This window comes from Balaenoptera musculus, chromosome 9, assembly GCF_009873245.2.
Source record: "Balaenoptera musculus isolate JJ_BM4_2016_0621 chromosome 9, mBalMus1.pri.v3, whole genome shotgun sequence".
Lineage (NCBI taxonomy): Eukaryota > Metazoa > Chordata > Mammalia > Artiodactyla > Balaenopteridae > Balaenoptera > Balaenoptera musculus.
In genome coordinates, this window is record NC_045793.1 from 68138896 (window position 1) to 68160906 (window position 22011).

The following is a 22011-nucleotide window of genomic DNA, read 5'->3' on the forward strand; positions in this document are numbered from 1 at the left end:
TCTTTTGAGTAACAAACATATTCTATATATCATTCTTTCTTAAACAGTAATAACTTGTAGATGTTAAGGTTGTATAGTAACAACTCACACTAGCACCAAAAGAAATTTATATTAAAAAAAATAATCTGACTTGGATAACATAATTAACTATGCTATAACTCTGTAATTATCACACTATTTCTTTCTCTCATTACATAATTTTTACATGTGGGGGAATTAAATAATCTAAAAGCTCTATGTGATTATCAGATGCTTTAGTGGAGTAGGTGAACTTTAACACAGAATGCTTTCATTACCTTTTATGCAGAGTAAAGTGAGACCATCTCAATGGTAAACAAAAATATTCTTCAGTAATTTCTCACCCTAGATCCATCAATAGAACATTTTTGTCCATACGTAAGTCAATCGGTATTTTTAATACACAGTGTCTTCATGTGTGTGGTAAGCTGAATAACAGCCACCCCTTTTCCTCCATTCCCCTTACCTGTGTCCTGATCCCTGTGAATGATAACTTACCTGGCAAAAGGGACGTCAAAGATGTGATTAAGTTAAAGATCTTGAGATGGGGAGATTATCCTGGGTTATCTGGGTAGACCCTAAATGTAATCACAGATATCCTTATAAGAGATAGGCCGAGGAAGATTTGACTACAGTAGAGGAAAAAGAGATGTGACCACAGAAGCAGAGATTGGAGTGAGGAAGCCAGGAGCCAGGAGACAGAAATGACAATAGCTTCTAAAAGTAGAAGTAAGGATGGGATTCTTCCCTCCAGAAGGAACCAGCCCTACAGACACCTTGATTTTAGCCCCTTTAGACTCATTTTGGACTTCTGATCTCTAGAACTAAAAGAGGATAAATCTGTGTTGCTTTAAGTTATTAAATTTGTGGTAATTTGTTATAGCATCTACAGGAAACTGATAAAAATCTATAAAAAGGAGTCTCAATTAAGTGACCCCCAAGAACTTTCTATAATTTGAGAAAACTGCTCTGCACTGTCAGCTGTGTGAATTTTTATTTTTAAGCATTTTTATAGGCATAACTTAAAGAAAATCATCTTTCATTAGTTATTGGAGAGGTGACATTCTTTGTTGTAATTAGTCTCTTGGGTATTAGCATCAAAAGGCAGCAAACATGAGGGGAGATAATTCTTTTAGTTTCCTTTACCGAGTTGAAGGAAGATGTTATGTTGTTGATTTCTATGTTTGAATAGCCAATTCAATTAGAAATTCAAAACACAAGAATCTTGCAGAAATCAGCTGCCAGATTTATTAATCTATCTGAAAATAAAAATACAACCAAACAAAAAGTAGAATAAGAACAGAACCCCCCCCCCAAAAAAATTCAGATACATTTCCCAAGAGTTTATAATGCAATGTCTTGAACCCTTCTGTATGAGAAATATACTTAATGTTGGCCAATTACTTACTTCATTCAGTGAGTTACTACCGTAAACAGCAAAATATATAATTTGTCCTTAAATATTATATAATCAATACCAATTCTTCCTTGATTCCTTAAAATAACTCATAGCCCAATTCTTTCTCACTGTCAAACTAGAACTAGAATTTTTAATAGAATAAAAGAAAAAGAGAGAAAAAAAAGAATACTCAATATAATTTTCATTTAGATCATATTTTAAGGACCCACTTTCAATTTCTCCAAATGTGTCAATTCTCTTTCCAGTAAAACTTTAGCTGAATATTTTAAAATCTGTTTTTATTCTAAGTGCTGTAAATGGCCACATGAGCAAAGTGGGGGAAAAAAGTTCTGATTTTTAAGGCATATTTATTAGCCCATAATGGGCCTAATGCTATATAATGTAAATGTAGAACAAGCATTGAAATCACAGGTTACATAGATATGTTGAAATTAGAATGTGGTTTTTTTTTTTTGGTAGGATTAAATGTGAGTAGTATTGATTATGGTATGTGGGTTTCCCAATAACCGTTCAATTTAAAGACATGAGTTGTGATCCATGTCATGCTGGAAAATGGGTAGCCAGGAGATCATCTTTCAACAATTTTTCCTGTGTTCATCATGAAAAGCTTTTATAAGTCGATTTTGGCTTTGTGTTTAGGAGTTTTTTAAAATTTTGCTATTGACTCTTTAAAAATTTTTGTTCCTCTGGGATACTGATGGATTGAACAAAATTCGTGTTTCTTTCTTGAATCATTTTAGCAAGCTCTTCAGAGATACTGTAACACCATTTACTTATGGTTTTGTTATACCCTGCTTTCAGTATTTTCTCCAAATGCAAAACAAAACCAAAACAAAAACCTTTGAAACTTTAAGTCTTTAAATCTTCTTTCAAACAATCCAATCACATTTACACGAGTGTCCAAAACAAGATGATGGCTAGTACCAGTGCCAGCACTATGTCATACAGCAACTTCCTCATATTCTTTGACAGTTTGTAAATAATTTTCCATTTCACCAAAAGTTACAAAAGTTTCCACAGTTTCCCTTAGCAAGCTGAAGCTTACTCTTCATTTTGTCAATGTGCATAAAAGCTGCTTATAGCATAGCATGGCATAAGCTATTTTTTAAGCAATAAATGGTTCGAGTCATCTATTTTGTCCTGAAATACTATCTGTAGTTAACTGCATTGCTTATAAATGGTCATAGTAAATTCAGCATGAAAGAGAATATTACAGAAAAGACAGCAGCAGAAGCATTAGCATTATCTAATATTTATATATGTTTCAACATAACACAGCAGTAAAAGGTTTAAATGCATATCAATGGGTACCATGTCTAAAAATTACTATAGTACCTATTTAGTGTATTGGATATTTTTCTTAAGGAGTGCTTGCTGTATCTAGAACAGCATATTATGTGATTTAGTACAGTTAATTCTTATTGATTAAATAATGTTTTTATGTACTGAAGGAAGCAAAAGGAGACAAGATATTTTTTGCTTCATTGTGATCCCAGATTTAACATTTAAATGAAGATCTCAAAGGACCATGAAAAATATCATTATTTAACTGAAATGAGCTTCAAAATACTTTAACAACAGTATGATTTGTACCTAAAGAGCAAGGTGGCACCAGATACGTATACTGCTACTGGCCTGTGACTCAGTTTGGAGCCAGAGTCCAAAATTGTGCCCCTCATTTACAGTCATGGTGATTACTCAACTTCAGAGAGAATTACCCATTTTATGGTTATCCTCTATGAGTCATATATAAAGCAAAACGAAACAAAAAGCAGCAAATGCAATCTCTAGATACCTTTTTACAAGAGGTGCAAAAACAGTCATTTCTAACAATTAAACTGCCTTTTACAGTAGTTTTTTTTTGTACACCTTGCAGAGACTCAGAAATGATAGGGGAAAATGCCCAAGGCAAATAGTCTCCAAGTGGATATTTACACAATGTGAATTAACTGTGTACTATAGACACCCAGAGGAAATGAACATTTTCTAGGTTGTTATGAAATCAGATCAACATGATAGAGCTTCATCATACTTAAAACCTGTAGGACCCCATCCCAAGCCTAAGTAAAAAGTAATCCCCCAATCCCCCCCTCCCATTCACCCATGACCTTCCTGTTACACAGAATAAATGTTCAGATTACTCCCACCCACCCTCAAATAAAGTGCACAGTCCATGGCAGACCATAGAATAATGCAACAGGAAAAGCCCCTTTTTGTGTATTATTATTTAAAAATAAAATACAAACAACAAAAATCAGACAAAGACTGAAGAGAATGCGGAGATTCTCTGCATCTTGCAAAAGAGGAGAAGCGCGAGAAGGCCCTTGACTGTCACTTGTGTTAATACACGTAGCCTTCGTTATAGGGGTGAGGGTTGTAGCGGCCCCCCTCTGGCATATAGGCCATGCTCTCGTCAAAGTGGGACAGAGGCACCGTGTCCTCTTCGTTGATATGACGCTCCATGTCTGTCTTCAGCAGTGGGCGCTGATTATCTGGAAAGGCCATGGAGAAGAGGGCTTCTGGATCACATACAAATTTGTAGACGTATCTCTCTCCAGCCACCTAAGGGAAACATGGAAGAGAAATCCCATCCTTATGTGCAGTGCCGGATGGTAACTAGACTCAGTGTGGTGAGCATTTCGCAAGAGATACAAATATCCAATCGTTGTGTTGTACACCTGAAACTAATGTGAGGTTGTTATGTCAACTACATCTCAGCTTAAAAAAAAAAACAACAACTCATCTTCACCATCCCAGACTGGAAGGGCAGAGAAAGAAATAAACAAAAACATGATTTAATACTCCAGAAAGGATGAATAACAAAAGAAGAAGCAATTAAGTGTTAACAGATAGAAAAATAATCCTCACTTTGTGGGATAAACTACGGTTCAATCGAGGGAAATGCAAAATGTTGATCTTGAGTAATAATTACATTCATTCCAGATATATTCTAGAAAGCTTAGCAGTTTGCTTGTTTTCATGTAAGTGTAAACTTACATTGCTATTTGGGGAAAAAAAAAAATCAATGATTTCATGCAGGCATCTTCACATTACAATTTTTTCCCCTCTGTTTGAAAAGGTAATATCTATAGTACTTAAAAAATAACCAGGCCTTTAAAGTGTAGTGCCTCCCTCCTAACATTATATTTCTGAAACTGTAGAAAAACTAAACTTCCAAACCTTAGAAGAAAAATGTATTGTGTTCCTAATAAGACTAGACTAGTGATTCACTGATTCGCAGGGTGAACTGTTCTTTTTTTATTTATTTATTTTTCTTTTGCACTGTATATTCTCACCTGAAAAAAAGATACATAGCCTCATTTAAATGAAAGATGGATCAAGAGGGCAGCATTATCCTGGGTACATCACTTTTAAAAATGAAAGCAAGATGCCTTAGACAGAAGTTAAGGATGTATATAAAGTGTCAAATTGAAGTAAGAGGTGTAAAAAAGTGAAAGGCATTTAAAATACACAATGCATAGGGAGGAAATGAAAAAAAGAAATGTGACAGCTGCCTGAAATAAAGGAGAAGTGGCCTAATTTGTAGGAAATAACATGTCCCAAACTTAAATTTTGAAGAGTAATGCTTCTCTAGGAAATTATAAACAATTGAGTGGAACAAATACGGCCCTGCCGCTGCTGCCATTAATAGACAATGCTGAGCTTCTCAAAAACCCAGGGGGGTTGGGCGGGGCGGGAGTGGATGAATACAGTTCTTTGTATTAAGTTTGGCAGTAACTTTTTGTGTCTATGTAGAGTTCAGTAATTTTAGAAAGGTGAAAATTACTCAACTCCTCTGCTACTTGCTGTGTGACGTGGGGATATGGTGAGTTCATAGTTTATAAACTATCTGTGCATGTTTGGGAAGAAAAAAAAAAATTACCAAAGAGCACTGCTGTTCTGGACTCAGATTTAGAATGTTTTTTTGCCCTGGATTTTTTTTACCCTGGATTTTTTTTACCCTGTAAGAGGAATCAATTTAGAGAATTCAAATACTCTTAATATCCTTAGGCTTGAAAATAGCCAAGACTTAGTTTTTATGAATTTGGACATGTTTCTTAAACTGCCCCCAGTTCCCCTTTTTTTTTGTGAAATGGAGTCAGGAATGGCTTCTTGGAAAGCCTGTTGCAAGACTAAGATGGAAGTCTCTAGCACAGGGCATGGCAAACAGAGGAGTCTGGCATAAATTTATTCACTTTAGTCCTTTATAAAAAGGAAATTAAGTTCCTAAAGGTGAAATGGTGAAACTGCCATAAAAGTAAAAATAGACCATATCAGAAACAAAGCTTAACTATACTAAATCCTCGTTTCCCTTTTTTCTTTGCTCAAAGCACTTTGAGAATAAAAATAAAATAAATGGCCTGCATACCTCAGAGCATTTAATAACCTGCTTTGTTTTGTCTGCAGCCACTGAGAAGGAGGCATTTGCTTTAGGATACTGGAAGTTTTTTTGTACAATCTGTTGCTATTGGTTATAATTAGAAATGATTCGATAAATCACTGTGGGGAATTAAAATGTATAATACGCAATCAAGATTATAAAACCTCTTAAGGACTCTGCCTTGACTCACTGTTTTATTTTCCTTACAGTAAACATATTTAGGGCTACTACTATAATTACTGGACTATGTTAAATGCCACAAAGTTTAGAACAAGGGCTGATAACCAACCAAGGGACAGAACGTCTTCTGTTATTCAGTTACAGTATGGAAAATGCTATACATTTAGTATACACAAACTGCAATGCTTAGATAGATAAAACATGAATTTTGAAAGACTAGCTATTTAAATTATGTGTTAACTTTTAAAATTTCAGAAGTAATACAGGGATATTGGAAGAAAATTTTAAATTACAGATTAAGCCAAAAGAAATAATAATCTGATTATATCAACCAGAAATAACCAATGCTTAAATGTTTGTATATACTTTTCCCATCATTTCTAAATTTTGAAATTCATACATGTACTGTCTATAAGGTATAATGTTCATTACTTCATTTCTTATTTCTTTCATGACTACTAAAATAATCAGGGTTTCTTTGATGTTTAGATCCACTTGGGTTTTATTTTGTTCTCTAATCTTTCCATTTAATTTTCTTTTACATACACCACATACACACAGAGTTTTAAGTTCATGAACAACCATGGTCAGATAAACATTTTCCCCATACATTAAAATATATAATTCTACATCAGAGTTTTTTTTTTTTTTTAAAGGACTGCATAATTTTCCTCTGAATGACTATACTAGAACTTACTTAACCATTATGTTAACAGGTAAAGATAAGAAGGCAGGACATTCTAAAAAGAGTGAAGCAGTGAGAGAGTCACAGGTGTGTCAGAGAGTAGCAAGTAGACCAGCTCAACACGTGGAAGGAAGAATAAGTATGTATGTGTGTAAAAATTGTCAAAAGTCTTGATTGTTGTGCTAGTTATAAGTAGACTTCAACTTTTGCATTTTTCACCTCTAAACGACCTGTTTTTCCTTATATCATATGCAATACCCCAAAAGGCCTGGGATGTACAACATTTTGCTCTCCTATATTAGCTGACAAATAAATAGTTGCTAATAGTTTCCTTTGGCAATTACAGCCTAATAGAAAAAACGTGAGGAGCCATAACATTTTTCTTTGTTTTTTCAACATCTATGCTGTCATTTGATTATTTGATAGCATCTTGCCTTATTAATTTATTAAAGAGGTAAGTAAATAGGATATGTGATAACTGGATAAATAAATAGGAACATGGAAGTGATGGTATCAGTAATAAGCGTTAAGTTTGAACATCTTTGAGAATATTTAAGACCAGACATGTCATCCTGCAGATACCCCCTCAAACACTGTGTCTAAAACCTGAGGTATGATTAGACATTTTAAGATACTTTTTAGCTCTCTGTGACTGCTCCATTTAGTAAGGGACTTAACTGGTCAAGACACACAAGCTAAATATGCCTTGGCTTCGGGGTGTGAGATGCATTCACAGCTACCATTTGTTGAAGACTTTTGCGCCAGGTACAATGCAAGTGTCTCAAGTACATTATTTCATTTAATAATCACAGCAGCTTCACGAGGTAAGAATACCACTGCTTAGTAGCAGAAGAATCTGTTCAAAAAAGGTGATCTAATGAGAAGATAGCATGCAAACCAAAGTCATGACTGCATTTTGTGTAACACTGCCCAGGGGACCTGCAGAGCACCTACTGTGCCATCCCACTCGATGTGCCCAATTAGGAAGATGGTGATGAAAATGAAAAGAATGGGATGTATCTGAAAGAGGTTGGCTGCAAATGGGAGTGGTGGATGAGAGAAAGGGAGGAATTAAAAAAGACTCCAGGGTTGAGATGGAGAAGACAGAGCAGATAGGAACTGGTTTTACATTTTGAAGGTGAGATTCAGGAAAATAGGAAGCAATTAAGAATCTAATTCATCCTTAACTTTTAAGGATCTTCGAAGTTCGAACTTCCAGGCTGGCCAACTCCAGAGCACGATTCCCTTTGGTCTAGAAAACTCAATGATGCCGTTTCCCTGTCTTCTAGTAAGTTTCATGGGCCAACTGGTCTAGTTTTTCTTGGCAGAACCATGGTGACATAAAACTATGCCACAATCTGTAATATTCGTCTGTGTCCCCCCAAATGAACCAAGGACGCATAATAAAACTATAATGTAATATTCACGATGAATAAATCCTAAACGTTGTTCACAGTCAAGACTATTAGACTGAATATGCATGCAAGGCTGAAGGATGTAACAATAACAAATACCCAAATGTTTTATCTTTATTTATTCATTTATTCATTACCTTCTTCAAAAATTTTATATTTTGTTCTAGGTGTAATTCATTTGTTTTTATCTCACACCTTTTAAAAAAGCTACCTGGAAATATTACGAGACACTCATTTGAAATAAAATAAATTTAACTTCATTATACCAATGAAATAAGATCAAATACTTATTTTTAACCAATGGTTTAAGATGTTAAGCTGTCAAGTAATGAAATCAGCCAAGAAAAAATGTTTTTCAGAATGAGAACAAGCAATGTTCTGAATGTTTTAAGAATCAGAACAAGAGGGAAAAGGTAACAGTTCGGTTAGTATTCAAAATTATGTACTTGTGGAGAATGTAGCAAAATATCAACAACTTCTGGGGATATATGCTTGCCATATTAGTACTAAAACAACATTTTTTCTACCAAACACAGGAAAGTGGGGACTTCCAGAAAGTCTACTACTTTGTATATGATATTATTACACATTTGTCTATAATGCCCATGAATTTATAAACAGAAAGGCTTGTAATAGCAAACCCAACAGCTAAGCATACGTTAAAGTGGGCGAAAACCTTGCTTCAGCAGTGTAATGATACGTGGCTTTAAAGTATGACATGCAGATGAATGTGCAACATTTCAATGAATTTTAATGCTGTATTAGCTGCTCACCTTTTGCATGATTCCTTTCTCATAATAATAGCGGAGTGAACGGCTAAGTTTATCATAGTTCATAGCTGGCCTGTTTTTCTGAATGCCCCAACGCCGGGCCACCTGCCACCAAAACAGAATTACATTTAGTGTTAAGTATTAACGTATCAACATATCTCATAAAAATTAGTTAATTCATTAATTACTTCCAAACACTCTAAAACACATCCAAATCAAAAACATAAGTAAAGACACAAAAGCTATCATGATCTGCATATCCTGTGTCCTGGTTTGCTTTTTAAACCAGGCCTTCAGTGATCATTCTGAAGCATCACAATAGAATTCTTTGTCACTACTGTTTTAGATACAAAATTAAATGGAAATAAGGGAATGTATTTACAATGGTAATGGACAGGCTGCAATTCACCAAAATGAGGCATGCTTCGCATTCTGAGGTACCCTGTCTCTTTTTTCCTTCTTATTTTTTCTTTTCAGATAAAAACTATAGATCAAGAGCAGCTTCGCGATCTCTTTGTAAAGGTGTTTTTGAGGTTATGATAAACCAAAGGAAAACAGATATCCTGCATGACACTGAATAAAAGTGAACAAGTGGCACAGTGTGTACAGCAGAGGAAACAGTATACAAGTTAGTAAGCTGAACTGCAAATAATTTTTATTGCCTGAAGCAGCATCAGAATAAAATTGTAGCCAATACTACACTGGGGAATTAAGCATTCATTTAAAGAACAGTAATCAGAGGCTAAAAATAAGAAGGTCACCATGTATATGAGTCCACAGACGAAAATCTCTAAAGCAGAATATCCACTTTTGTTGTTTAGTGAACAATCTCCGAGCTTTTTACAATGTGGCTTTGGAGGAGCAACTTTTCTGGCAAAGGGAGAATTCTTCAACAGAGCTTCAGCAAAACCTCCTTCCTCAACATATCTGTATCCCCTACCTCACCACTACCCTGGCTAGCTGCAGCATTATCCAGAACAGGGTGGCCTGCTTCTGTGACCCCAGCTAAAGTCACCTTCGCATTTATTTCCACTTTTGCTTCATCTGAGCAGAAATTGCAGCTGCCATGCATACCTAGGTAACCCTGAGACAGCATTTTTAAATAGGGTTAGAGTTTTCCTTCATGTTCACAGAATTCCAAGTTGTTGCTACGTGTAATATACTAAAACAGAATGCTTTGCAAAGAGATCATTCTGTCTCTCTCTACTTCATTAGCAATAACCTTTCTCCAGGGTTTTTTTTTTTTTTCTCTTTTAAAAACACTGATCCTTGCTATTTTCTCTCTCACTAATTTCTACTTCCTGAATGAAGATACAATGTAATTTAGTCACATATATCAGTATAATTTTTTAAGAGCAGAGAGATGTAACCTCACAGGGACATGACTATATATCAAAACAGAGAGTCACTGTGACAGGTACATCTTAATGTTCCAAAGATAAACTTCATTTTAATGTAAATGTTCTAAGCAATAGCAAAATGGGCGGATGGCAATAAGAAGTGAAAGCAATAATTTCTAAATAAAATATCTTTTAAAAAGCTAACAATGGACATCAGTGAACCTTTAATAGACATGACAACTGAACAGCCTGCGAACCTGGAGGGGATGTGAAAATAAATTATTAGTATCTCCTTAAATTGAACAACAATTTCTGAACACTTGCGCATTTGTAAATGATACTTTTCTAGAGGCTCACCAGGAGGCACCTAGAAAGTAAAATACCTGCAACAAACTTCAAGACAACACAGTGGAAGCCTTTGGGGAGAGAAAGATATTTTTTTAATACCATAAGCAGAGTTTGACTTTTAGGATGCCAGTTAATTCTCAGCACCATGGGTATCAGTAGACATTTTAAAACAATCAAATTTATTCTTAGAACTGTTTCAATATCACATTCATTACAAAGTTGAGGGAAATGGGACATACTCATATGCCTGGGAGATGCAGACAAGTTGTGCAAGATGAAGGAATAAGATACAGAAATCTGTTGTACAACACTGTTCCTATAGTTAATGATACTGGATTGAACGTGTAAAAATTTGATAAGAAGATAGATCCCATGTTGTGTTCCTATCATGATAAAAATTTTTTAAAAGATTGAAACTTAAAATTAACAGGTAACATAAATAATTTCCAGGATAGGTTAGACCATCCAACAACTAAGAAAGTCCATTCAGCCCTCACATATGACCCATCAATCACCGCTATATCCAGTGCCACTGAAAGCCAAGGTACCAAATGTAAAACAGAGAGCTAGTGGGAAGCAGCTGCATAGCACAGGGAGATCAGCTCGGTGCTTTGTGACCACCTAGAGGGGTGGGATGGGGGTGGTGGTGGGAGGGAGACGCAAGAGGGAGGGGATATGGGGATATATGTATATGTATAGCTGATTCACTTTGTTATACAGCAGAAACTAACGCACCATTGTAAAGCAATTATACTCCAATAAAGATGTTAAAAAAAAAAAGCCAAGGTACCATCTTCAACATGGAGTAGGTACGATGGTGGCAATACTTCCAGTAACTTCCTTTTAACACTCTTTCAAAAGAAAACTTCGGCTGTTAATGAGGAGAGTGAAAAGATCTCTATAGCACTCTAGCATTTACCCTTATTACCAAATGAATTAAACAGGAAAACGCAATCGTTCAATTATTATTCAATTTATTTTTTAAAATCACGCTTGAATATGCAACAGTAAAGCTAGAAACCACAATCAGGGCCTGGCTATCAGACTTCTCGATAACTCTTCCAGCTCAACAAGCTTGAATATTATCAGAAGACTTCTACTCTGCATCCTACAGATGCTTCGCTATGTCAATAACTGTTCCCTGGAACAATTCCCCAGAACCCATGATTAATTAAAAAATAACATCTCGTTATCTCAAATATCTCAAAAAGAGAGATGTTAAAGATTATGTGCTTGCTAAAGTTATCCAAACACACTGAGCAGATAATCAGCGCAAGACTGCAGTCTCACTCAGTATCATTTTAAACTGCAAGAGGAAATATAAAAAGTGGAACTCATGAGTAATTCCAACAAGGATGGCTTCAGAGCCACCTTTCATGAGCTGTGCTGTCACAGACCCTCAATTAACTGCTGTGTAGTTGAAAGAAGAGGGTGACCATGGGCCACAGAGACTAAGGAAATTTCACAAACATTTTCCAAAGAAGAAATTTAAACATAAACAGCACAGTCATTGCCTGATGGAAGCAATTGTAGCAGTGAGCAATGCAGCAATCAGAAATGGAATGTTTCATTTTGAACAAAGGGCCTTAGGAGACATTGAGTGCTTATTGCACAATTGCCAGGGAGTTAGGCTGACTCTCAATTCCCCGGTCCTTTTTTACTTTCTGAGTCTGATACAGAAAAGGTGTCTAAATGTTGGTTTGTTGTATGGAACAGAAGTAATTGTATTCCTTCCCGGCATTTAAAAAAAAAAAATCACAGAAATTCGTAATTTGATGTAACTTAATGGTCCCCTGGTCAAGTCTCCTATTCTACTTGTTCAAACATGATCAGCTTAAAAATCAACAATTGCTACATAAAGAACTTAATCACGTGCCTAAGTATTTTTACACTTCTGAGTGGATCAATAATCACTGACATAATTCAGTCATTTCCCCTATCTTAACAGATAGATGGCAAAAATAAAAATTCTGTCTCTGCTCGCTTTATTTTCATCACAGATGGACGGAAGTAATTGATATAAATCCCTGTTGAATGTCCTCAGTTCTAGCATGAACCAACTCTTGCAGAGATTATTAACATCTTTCATGAGGTGAAGAGCACACATTCCCATCACGTTAAAGGGCTTTCAAATTACTTTACGTTAAGTGTTTCTAGTCTCAATTTTTAGTCCTTCACATTTTTGTGGTTCTTTCACTTACATCATTTAAGTACACCTACATAAAAAATGAATTTCTTTTGACAGCCAAATTAAGTTTTAGATGCAGTACAAAATTCAAACACCCAAACATTTAGCCTATACTCAATAATGGATACTTTGAATTTCTGATTTAACTTGAGCCCTCGAATGCTACCAGCGTATTGATGTAACCTGGAGTACACTTAATTGTGCTAACCATCTCCTCTGATTTCATACTTTATTTAATACATATTCGAATCGGATAATCTCTTAAATCTTAATAAGTAATGTCACCTTATCTTCTGGATATCAAATTAGGACACGTTATCTGATTATGATTAAATACATGGTCTCACAGAGCAGAAAATGCAAGATGTATAGGCCCATTAGCCTAGTCTAGCTTGTAGATGTCTAGTCTACGTGAAACTAATCACTTTGAGTTAAAAAATAGCTGGATATCTCTCTGAATTTTTCGACTTTTCTGAGGTGTTCAGATCCTATAGCCAATGTGATCAGTCATAGGCATGTTAGCTAAAAGTCTTCCATTGCCTTCTCAGCTAACGTAAACTGAAGTCAATTTTAACAGTAGCAGAGAAAGCATCTTTAATAAGACACAAACATTTCATATAAAAGTCACCTTTCTTTTGAGGTCCAAAATGCTATTGTATGTTATGTTGTAATATATGTTGTAATAATATAGGTTATGTTGTAATAATAATAGTAGGCTTGGGACTTCCCCGGTGGTCCAGTGGTAAGGAATCTGCCTGCCAATGAAGGGGACGCGGGTTCGATCCCTGGTTGGGGAACTAAGATCCCACACGCCATGGGGCAACTAAGCCCGTGTGCCACAACTATTGAGCTCACGCACCTCAACGAGAGAGAGAAAACCTGCATGCCACAACTAGAGAGAAGCCCGAGCACGGCAACGAAGAGACCGCCCCGTAATGAAAAGATCCTGCATGCCTCAACAAAGATCCCATGGGCCGCAACCAAAAAAAAATAGTAGGCTTAAGCCTAAAGTTAGCCCTGGGAAGAATAAAAGTTGAACTGAGAGGTTTTTCAGGAAAACACTCCATTGGTATGTGCATGGGGGAGCGTTGGAGGAAGTAAGACAGCTGAACAGAACGAAAGGTGTTCCATTTACCTGTATTATCTCTATCCAGTCTTCTTAGGTATTATGGTGACATTTTAAACTTTATTCCTACCTTCCAAAGGAGCGTACACAGCCCAGCTGATTCAAAACAGATGTCACCAATAATCAAAGGAAAACAATGGTCGTACAGGTCTGTGTCTCCTAAGAAACACTTAAGGAGTGAGAATTTCCCACTGTGGCCCTTGTGTGCCTTTATCGCCCACAGCTGTGTCTCCCCTACACCCTCTTACACATGACTTTGTTCTCTAAATGTTCCTCTCTAACCCTCTTGACAAGAATCAAGATTGTCCAAATAATAACTGCTAATTCTCAAGAACAATTCCTCCATACCCAAAACTAGTTGAACTTTGATAGACATCTCCTCTCTTCCTCAAAGACCATCAAACATGCCCAACTTAGATGCACCTTTAGAGACTTCCCAAGCCCTGCTCTCTTGAATAAAGGATTATGCTAATAATCTGGTTGATTTCCTTCAATTCCTGTAGGATGGTATTCAACTGGAAAAAGCCTGCAACATATTCATGTCTTATTTTAAATATATCCCTGCTTATTTTTTTTTTTTGGCCCGCCTTTTAATTCAAAATGTTTCCCTATAGTTTTAAAATTAAAAAATACTTTTTTGGCATATTAATCAAGTATATGTTTCTTTATATTAGAACATATCTGATCTTCCTAACTAGAATCTACTAAACTCACCTCTTCAGGCTCAATCAATTTAAATTCCATGCCTCTCCCAGTCCAGGCAATGAAATGGGAATTTGAAGGGTCGTCCAGAAGAGCTACCAAAAACTGCCAGAGCTGAAGTGATCCCCGCCGCTGGTATGTGGGTCCTTCCCGATACATTCCTGGCTCTTGTTTTATATCTCCTAAATTAAAAACATTTTAAGTTTCTATGATTAGCAATGATATTTACATAAAATTTATATTAAACCGATCACTAAAATGGTTACACCACAACCAATTTAAGGGTTTCTATGAAATATACTGTTACCATTAAATAGGGATTTAAAATAGGTAAAGGCGTGAATATAACCCAGGAATCTACAAATTTACACACAACTGTATATATAAAGGTTACTATAAATGCACAAAGGGCAGAATAAATCCATGGATGTCATTTACTTATAAAAATGCTGTACAACTTTTTTTTCTTTAGATACTATTTTAAAAACTATAGTATCCGATCATACTTCTTTCCTTCATTGTTAATGCCATTACTTACTGCTCTAAGTAACAATGCAGAGGGAGTAATCAATTTTAAGCTCTGTGCATTTTATTTGCACAAAGTAAATTTTGCAATTTGTAAATACCTCATTGACCTGCACATGACAAACTAGTGAAAATTTTAATGCAAATACTTCAAAGCAAAGTTAACAGCATCTTAGACTCTGTGAGTTACGTAAAAACTAGGACAATGTCATGGGTAATTCAGGGCATACTGGATTACCGGTATACCATCTTTCTTCCACACCTTCACTGGCACTCTGCTTTCTCAACTGGCAGCAAATGAAAATTCTCTCATTTTTCCTTTTCTCTTGTTTGTATTGCACTTATTTGAGTTTAGCTTGCTATTCTTTTTCTAAAAGTCCAATTTTATAATGTATATACACACACAAAAAAGAATACACCAGAGTTTTCTGTTATCTATATTTTTAAACAAGAAAGGTTTGTTTGTGCTACATTTATTTGTTATTCATACAAAGTGTAAAAAACTCTATTAAATAGATTACAGTAGCAAAGGTGTTAGTTTCCAATTCTTTGGAATATCTGGCCAGATATTTTGATTTTACCAAAAAACAAACAAACCAAAAAAAAAACCACAACTCAGTTTCATGACTACTGATTATTTACTTCTATCTCCAGCAAACTGTCTCAAAAATATGTGGAATTAGTCACATTGGGGATTGAATGTCTAGGGCTCTACAAGCATATCACTTAATATTAATGCATGAATTTCTCTCCTTCACTAAAGAAACAATTCAGACGGAATATATTCGAGCCGATCTTCTGACATTAAGTGTGAATTACAAACCAGACCAAATCACAAGCTTTTTAAAAATTTCCTTTGGTCAAGAGACAGAAATACACCTCTTAAAATAATTACAGAAAGAACACTTTAAAAACCTAAACCAAAATAAAATTATTCACTCAACAGCTGCTAAAAATCGTTATGTTGTTTTGGTCTAAGCTATAAAATATAGAAGTGTCTCTTCATACTGATTTCAATGACAGGTTTATTTATCTCAGTTTTTCCTTCTGAGATTTAGAAATTTTCATGGGGGTAACTGAGCAATTATGCAGATAGAGTGAAACACTGTCAGATTTTCTAACCTTTAGATTGCTTCTGCCTATAAATGTGACTGATCATACTGGCCTTGTACAATGAAAAAATAACCCTTTGTTCTTCTTTCTTTTGTTCTCTATTCCTTATAAAATGTAAGCCCAATACTATCTTCCCAAAAATATTTTCTTAGTATAAAATTGAGGAGTATTTAAAAGCCAAAGGGAAAAAATAATCAAGACAGTCAGCTTCCTCAAACATGTAAGTGACTTCGACTTTGCCCTGTTAGATTATATCATAATCCTGTCTACAGTTTTGAGCTATTTTCCTTCCTTACATGCCCATACTAATTATCGAGATTTCTTAAAATGTTAAGCTCACTAAGAATGAAAGAAACTGATGAAGGTCATGCCAAAAAGTAGACTTTATGCTTTATCTCAAGAGAAAAAGCTGGATTTTAAGGATTTTGATGCTCTGCGAATGATGCTGAATCAAATAACACAGATCACACCTCTGAAACTCAAAGCTTAAAACTAACATCTATTATAGAGTAAGGCTGAAAAAGTGATCTGTATTGTAGTTTAACCCTGTGACCTTGGCATGAATTTAGCAATTTAAAGGGAGGCTAAGGAAACAGATCTTCCCAAGACTTATACCACCCCTTCTGAAAAGTCTACCTGTAGCGAAAGCCTGGGGAACACAGTAGACTTCAAGCAACTAATTAGAGACTGAGGAGCAGTCTGCGCATACACTTTGCTGTTTAAATAATGACAATTAAAAACTCCTGGGCTTCCCTGGTGGCGCAGTGGTTGAGAATCTGCCTGCTAATGCGGGGGACTCGGGTTCGAGCCCTGGTCTGGGAAGATCCCACATGCCGCGGAGCGGCTGGGCCCGTGAGCCACAACTACTGAGCCTGCGCGTCTGGAGCCTGTGCCCCGCAACGGGAGGGGCCGCGATAGTGAAAGGCCCGCGCACCGCGATGAAGAGCGGTCCCCGCACCGCGATGAAGAGTGGCCCCCACTTGCCTCAACTAGAGAAAGCCCTCGCATGAACCGAAGACCCAACACAGCCAAAAATAAAATAAAATAAATAAATAAAGTAGCTATAAAAAAAAGAAAAGTGCTAAAAAAAAAAAAAAACTCCTGAGAGCTACCAGGTCATTACAGCCATGATCCCCAAAGTTTGTGCAATCAGCTAATCAGAGGGCCCCTGCTCGTTTCCTGTTAAACAATCAAAGCAGGAAATATGGAGACCACTCTGAAGAACCACTAAGTCAATCAGCTGTTCACTTTTTACCCAAGCCTCTGTGTAGATGCTGACTGCTGCCACGTTTGTTAAGAAAAGAAGATTCTAACTTGACACCCCTTTCTAACGTGTGGGGGGGGGGGGTGATATTTTCATTTTCATTGCCACAGCGAGTGATATTAAAATGGTGATGCTTTCCCAACTCCATCTGAAGCAATTACAAAGTAATGTCACATTAGTAATGAACATCTTCCCAGGGAAAAAACAAAAAAAGGGGGACTCACAATCACTAACTAAATGGGCAGCTGTATTGTTCCTGTGTTCCATAATGCATCTTTTCATGAACAATAAAAGGCAAGAGCCTGCATTAGTCATCCATGCATCCACAGTAGCGTGCTTTCTCCTCTGCTTTGTTAATTACGGGATCAGCTTTCAATAAATCTCGAGCAACAAGCTGCATGTTCTCAGCCGGGCAATGGAAAGGGCCCTCATTCTACATAAAGCTCAGCAAGAATGATACTCTGTCTAACTCTAAAAATGGGATCTCTCATAGGACAAAAGAAAAAAGCTTCTTAATGGGCAAAGGAAAGGGAATTTATAAGAGGCAAAGTTTAGCGAGACTTGAGTGCATCGTAAGTGATGGGCATAAAAATCGTTAAGTAGCGATGTTGACTGCTTTCAGGAGAGGCGAAGGTGATCTCTCCACGCCCTCTTACAGAAATCAAAACTTGATACACAATGAAAAACCTACCATCGAATTTCTCTGGGACAACACAGGTGTCATCATAAAACTGCCTGGGGCCCTTTTCAAACATGCAGCCTGTGGGGGGTAAATGAAATACATTTATTCATGACAGAAATAACACTCACAAATAAATCAAAATATAACCATTAATGCAAAAATGGAGGTAGAAAAGGACTCTTCTACTTTTCCACTCCGTGACCTTGGACACATTACTTAACCTCTGTGCCTCAGTCTCCTCATCTATAAAATGGGAATGATAATAAAGCATCTACCTTATAGGGTTGTTGTGAGGATTAAATGATTTAATATATGCAACTTTAGAACACTGCCTAGCACATGGTAATACATGAGAGTTAGCAATTTATATTATTACTAACAGAAGCATAGAGCTTACGTAAACACTGGCAAACCTGGGATGTATAACGAATCATTTCCTTTTCCATTTTCTTCCAAATTTTGTTATTCAACCAGATGAGAGGGAAATCAGAGTGAATTACTGCCATGTACCTTGCATTATGACCCTGATGAACTGAAACAGGTACGGTTTACCCCCTTACTTCTTTGGAGAAATATTTAGCCAGGTTAACCTTCTCATGTTTTCATCTTCAATAGCCAAGGCAGTAAAAAAAAAACTTTCCTTTTTTGCTGTAACATAACTAAGTCCATAGGAAAAATGCAAAATAAATTGACAGCTTTTCACAATCATTTTCTCCCCCAAATATCCTTGACTGTGGGACCTTCATTTAATTGCTGTTATCTTTCATCACCAGGAAGAAATTTCCCATAGTTTAGTCACAGTTCTTTTTCTCGAAAGTATTGGTCTCTGTGGTAGGTACATAATACTAAAAATAGCAAAAATAATTACATTGCATTTGTGCAAAATTTTTGGTCTCCTATTTTCTGGATTTACCATCTCATAATACTATCCTTTAAACATGGGGATTTACTTCTATTAATGTTATTTAAACAAAACAACCAATATTGGACTCAACCTAGAAGGATGGATGTAAGTCATTCACTGAAGATACATAGTGTTGACATCAAGGACCATGCACATAATTCCGGAAATACTTTAAAGGGGAGTCTACCGAGATAAAATCATTTTCATTCATTACTTTGCAGGTATCATGCCCATTAGAACAAAACTTTCCCCCCACGGTTACCATAATACATCCACAACAGAAACTCCTTTTCTAAGTCTCTTATGTGAAAGTCCATTCTTAACAATTACTTGTCCCAAAATGTAAAATCTAGGATATTTAAAGGTGAATGTATTTAAATCAACGGTGCTTTATTTCAAAACAATGACTTAGGTCTCTAAAGCAAAACTGAAAATTCCTCAAAGATACATTTCAGTAGAAAGCAGTAAGGTAAGGTGATCTTATAAAAGCACATGTTCTCTTTCAAAAGGATGTAGTTCTTGGCAAAAAAGAACAGAGAAGTCCACTTTTCAGCTGTTTATATGCACATGACTCATGCTAACAACCAAATATAAGAGATCATGACCTGAAAAATCTTCCTTTTACTTTAAAAAGAAAAGTTTTAAAATAATGGTTTAGTGGACATAAGTGATTTTTCCCATGTAATATAATGATAATCTGACAGCATCCTTAGGATGTCCAATTCTGTTGACAGGTATTTACAAGAATTTCAATAGTGGAAAACTTAACTTCTGTTCTGCTGGGATGAGCCAGGAAGCCTTCTTGCCTCATATAAATGGAGTGGCAGCTAGGCACTTCTGCAAGAGGAAACAACATCGGTCAAAGATGTCTGGAGCTGAAAATGTGCTGTTATCAGTGGACAGAGTGCAGAAAGGAAAGTAACAGAAACTGACACGAGTCTCTTGAGGGGAACTTGTCAACACATAGTTAACATTTCAGGCAGGGCCCACACAAGAAACGTAAGGTTGAGAAGCATATCATGGTGAATACTGTTTCTCCTGAACAGGCAGGTGAATTCAAAGTTTTACCCACACCAACCTTACTAAAGTAAAGGTGGCTCTACCAGCAACCCTGCATAAATGTGATTGTGCCCTCAAACAGTGTCATGAGTTTAAAAATATTTCAGGACATGTATGGAATAACTTTGTATACTCAATGTCCTCCAAAGCAAAGATCAATAGAAGACTCATTCATAGTTTATTTCATGAACACTGGCTAGAAATTATTATGAGAAGACGAAATTGTTATATCTCTTAAAATTACTCCAGCCTATTAAGGTGACTGCTATTTTTTCTTCAGATAGAAACATGACTGGCTTTTCATTTTGTTAAGCCCACAGGTCAGATTCAAAACCAGTGAGGCTATAAAAGAGAAAGCCAACAACTTCATAGCAAACACCATTGTTACCTTAAGAGTGAGGCCTTGCCTGTGTGACCAAGTTAACTCATCCCTGAGGAAATAAACTTGGTTAATGGTTAAACTTGAGTCATAGTGATGGCTGTGTATCTAATGTGTTTAGTAGCTTTAGATATGGAGAAAAGGAAAGATATACAGATTAAGAGACAAAAGATTAAAATTCAAGTCTTTCATTTACTACTAATAAAGCTACATGACTTTAGATAAGCCATTTTGTGTCTAAGTTTATATAAAACAAAGGGTTGGGTGAGATGTTATCTGAGTCTATTATCGTCCCTAGTTATTTAACTCTGAATATAGAAGTTCACTCACATAACCAGAGGTCTATTCATGGTGAAGACAGTGAAGTTTCAACCTCAAGACCCTCTACTTGCAAGAGCCCTACTGAAATCCTACGCCTAATTTTGTATATGTCATTTCATTTTCTTTTTCTTTCAGAGGGTTCCCCAAATTTTATAAGTTTTAGGTACCAAAAACCTGGGCCCAACCCCACATACAACATATATAGGTTCCACAGGAATATATACACATGTGATTAAGTTGATGCTATCTTCTGTATGTATTACTTAAGTTTTTAAAACAACGTGTACAAAAATAAATGTATAAAATATATATGACAAGTGTGCTATTTAATATAAGAATATACCTTCCTTTCCACCACTTGTAGTAAGCACTTAACTTCTGAACAAGTAATAATAACATTTAAATGAATGGGAATCCAAAGGCCCTTATCTCTCTTTAACTATCCATCTATAGACTTTCATGCTGTAATAGATAATGAGCACTATTTAGCCCAGATGTCATTCTTTCTTGGTCTGGTATGTTCCATTTTTGAAGTCTACCTGATGTTCTAAAATTTTTTCTAGTGATAAATATCAACCAAAATATGAGATATTATTTCACAGAAAAAAGCTTATCTTATGTGGTTTTAGTCAAAAATAGCTTAATGGCGATCCCTAATAGCAGTAATACTGAAAAGTATGTAGCAATCAATAGCTTACAAGCCGAAAATAGTGTAAAACTCATTTTCAAACACTTTATTACACTGCGCCTTCTTTATATAAAGTATTATGTAGTATATAATTCTGACCCTACAGGGTTAAACCTTGCTTTCTGATATCAGTGCTTACAATAGGGTTGCAGTGGAGTTGATCTTCTGGGTTACCAAATGATTAGCAATGCATTTTATCCCAACTCTTTAACCAATGGTACTTCAAGTTAATTTTTAATGTTATTTTGATTTATTACCAAGGCGTAAGTTCCCTCATGCAGCTGGGCCTGGAAGGGAGAGTGTTAATGACTCTGCCATCAGCTCCCCAGCTGCTTAGAGGCAAGCATTTTGTTGTACCAATGTTGACACCCTGCCACAAAATACTTTTACTGACTGCTGCCCAGCTGGAGTGTGGCTGTAAAAACAGCTGGCTGGCTCTGGAGGCAGCTAGGAAATGTATAGGTTAAACTCTATTATATATTAAGTGTGACTAAATGTAGTTT

The 22011-nt window shown here is 36.0% G+C and overlaps 1 protein-coding gene across 9 annotated transcripts in view; it reads right to left on the bottom strand.

Moving 5' to 3' along the window:
* Window positions 1-1248: 1248 nt before the first annotated feature.
* ETV1 (ETS variant transcription factor 1) overlaps window positions 1249-22011 on the bottom strand; it is a 95639-nt gene continuing 74876 nt past the window's right edge. For all 9 annotated transcript variants that reach the window (XM_036863922.1, XM_036863921.1, XM_036863919.1 and 6 more), the window contains 5 exons: window positions 19830-19898; window positions 18167-18235; window positions 14586-14755; window positions 8873-8974; window positions 1249-4000 (listed from right to left, as the gene is read on the bottom strand). In XM_036863922.1, coding sequence (XP_036719817.1) covers window positions 3779-4000; window positions 8873-8974; window positions 14586-14755; window positions 18167-18235; window positions 19830-19898 — 632 coding nt within the window. In that variant the 3' untranslated portion in view covers window positions 1249-3778. The remainder of the gene's footprint in view (window positions 4001-8872; window positions 8975-14585; window positions 14756-18166; window positions 18236-19829; window positions 19899-22011) is intronic.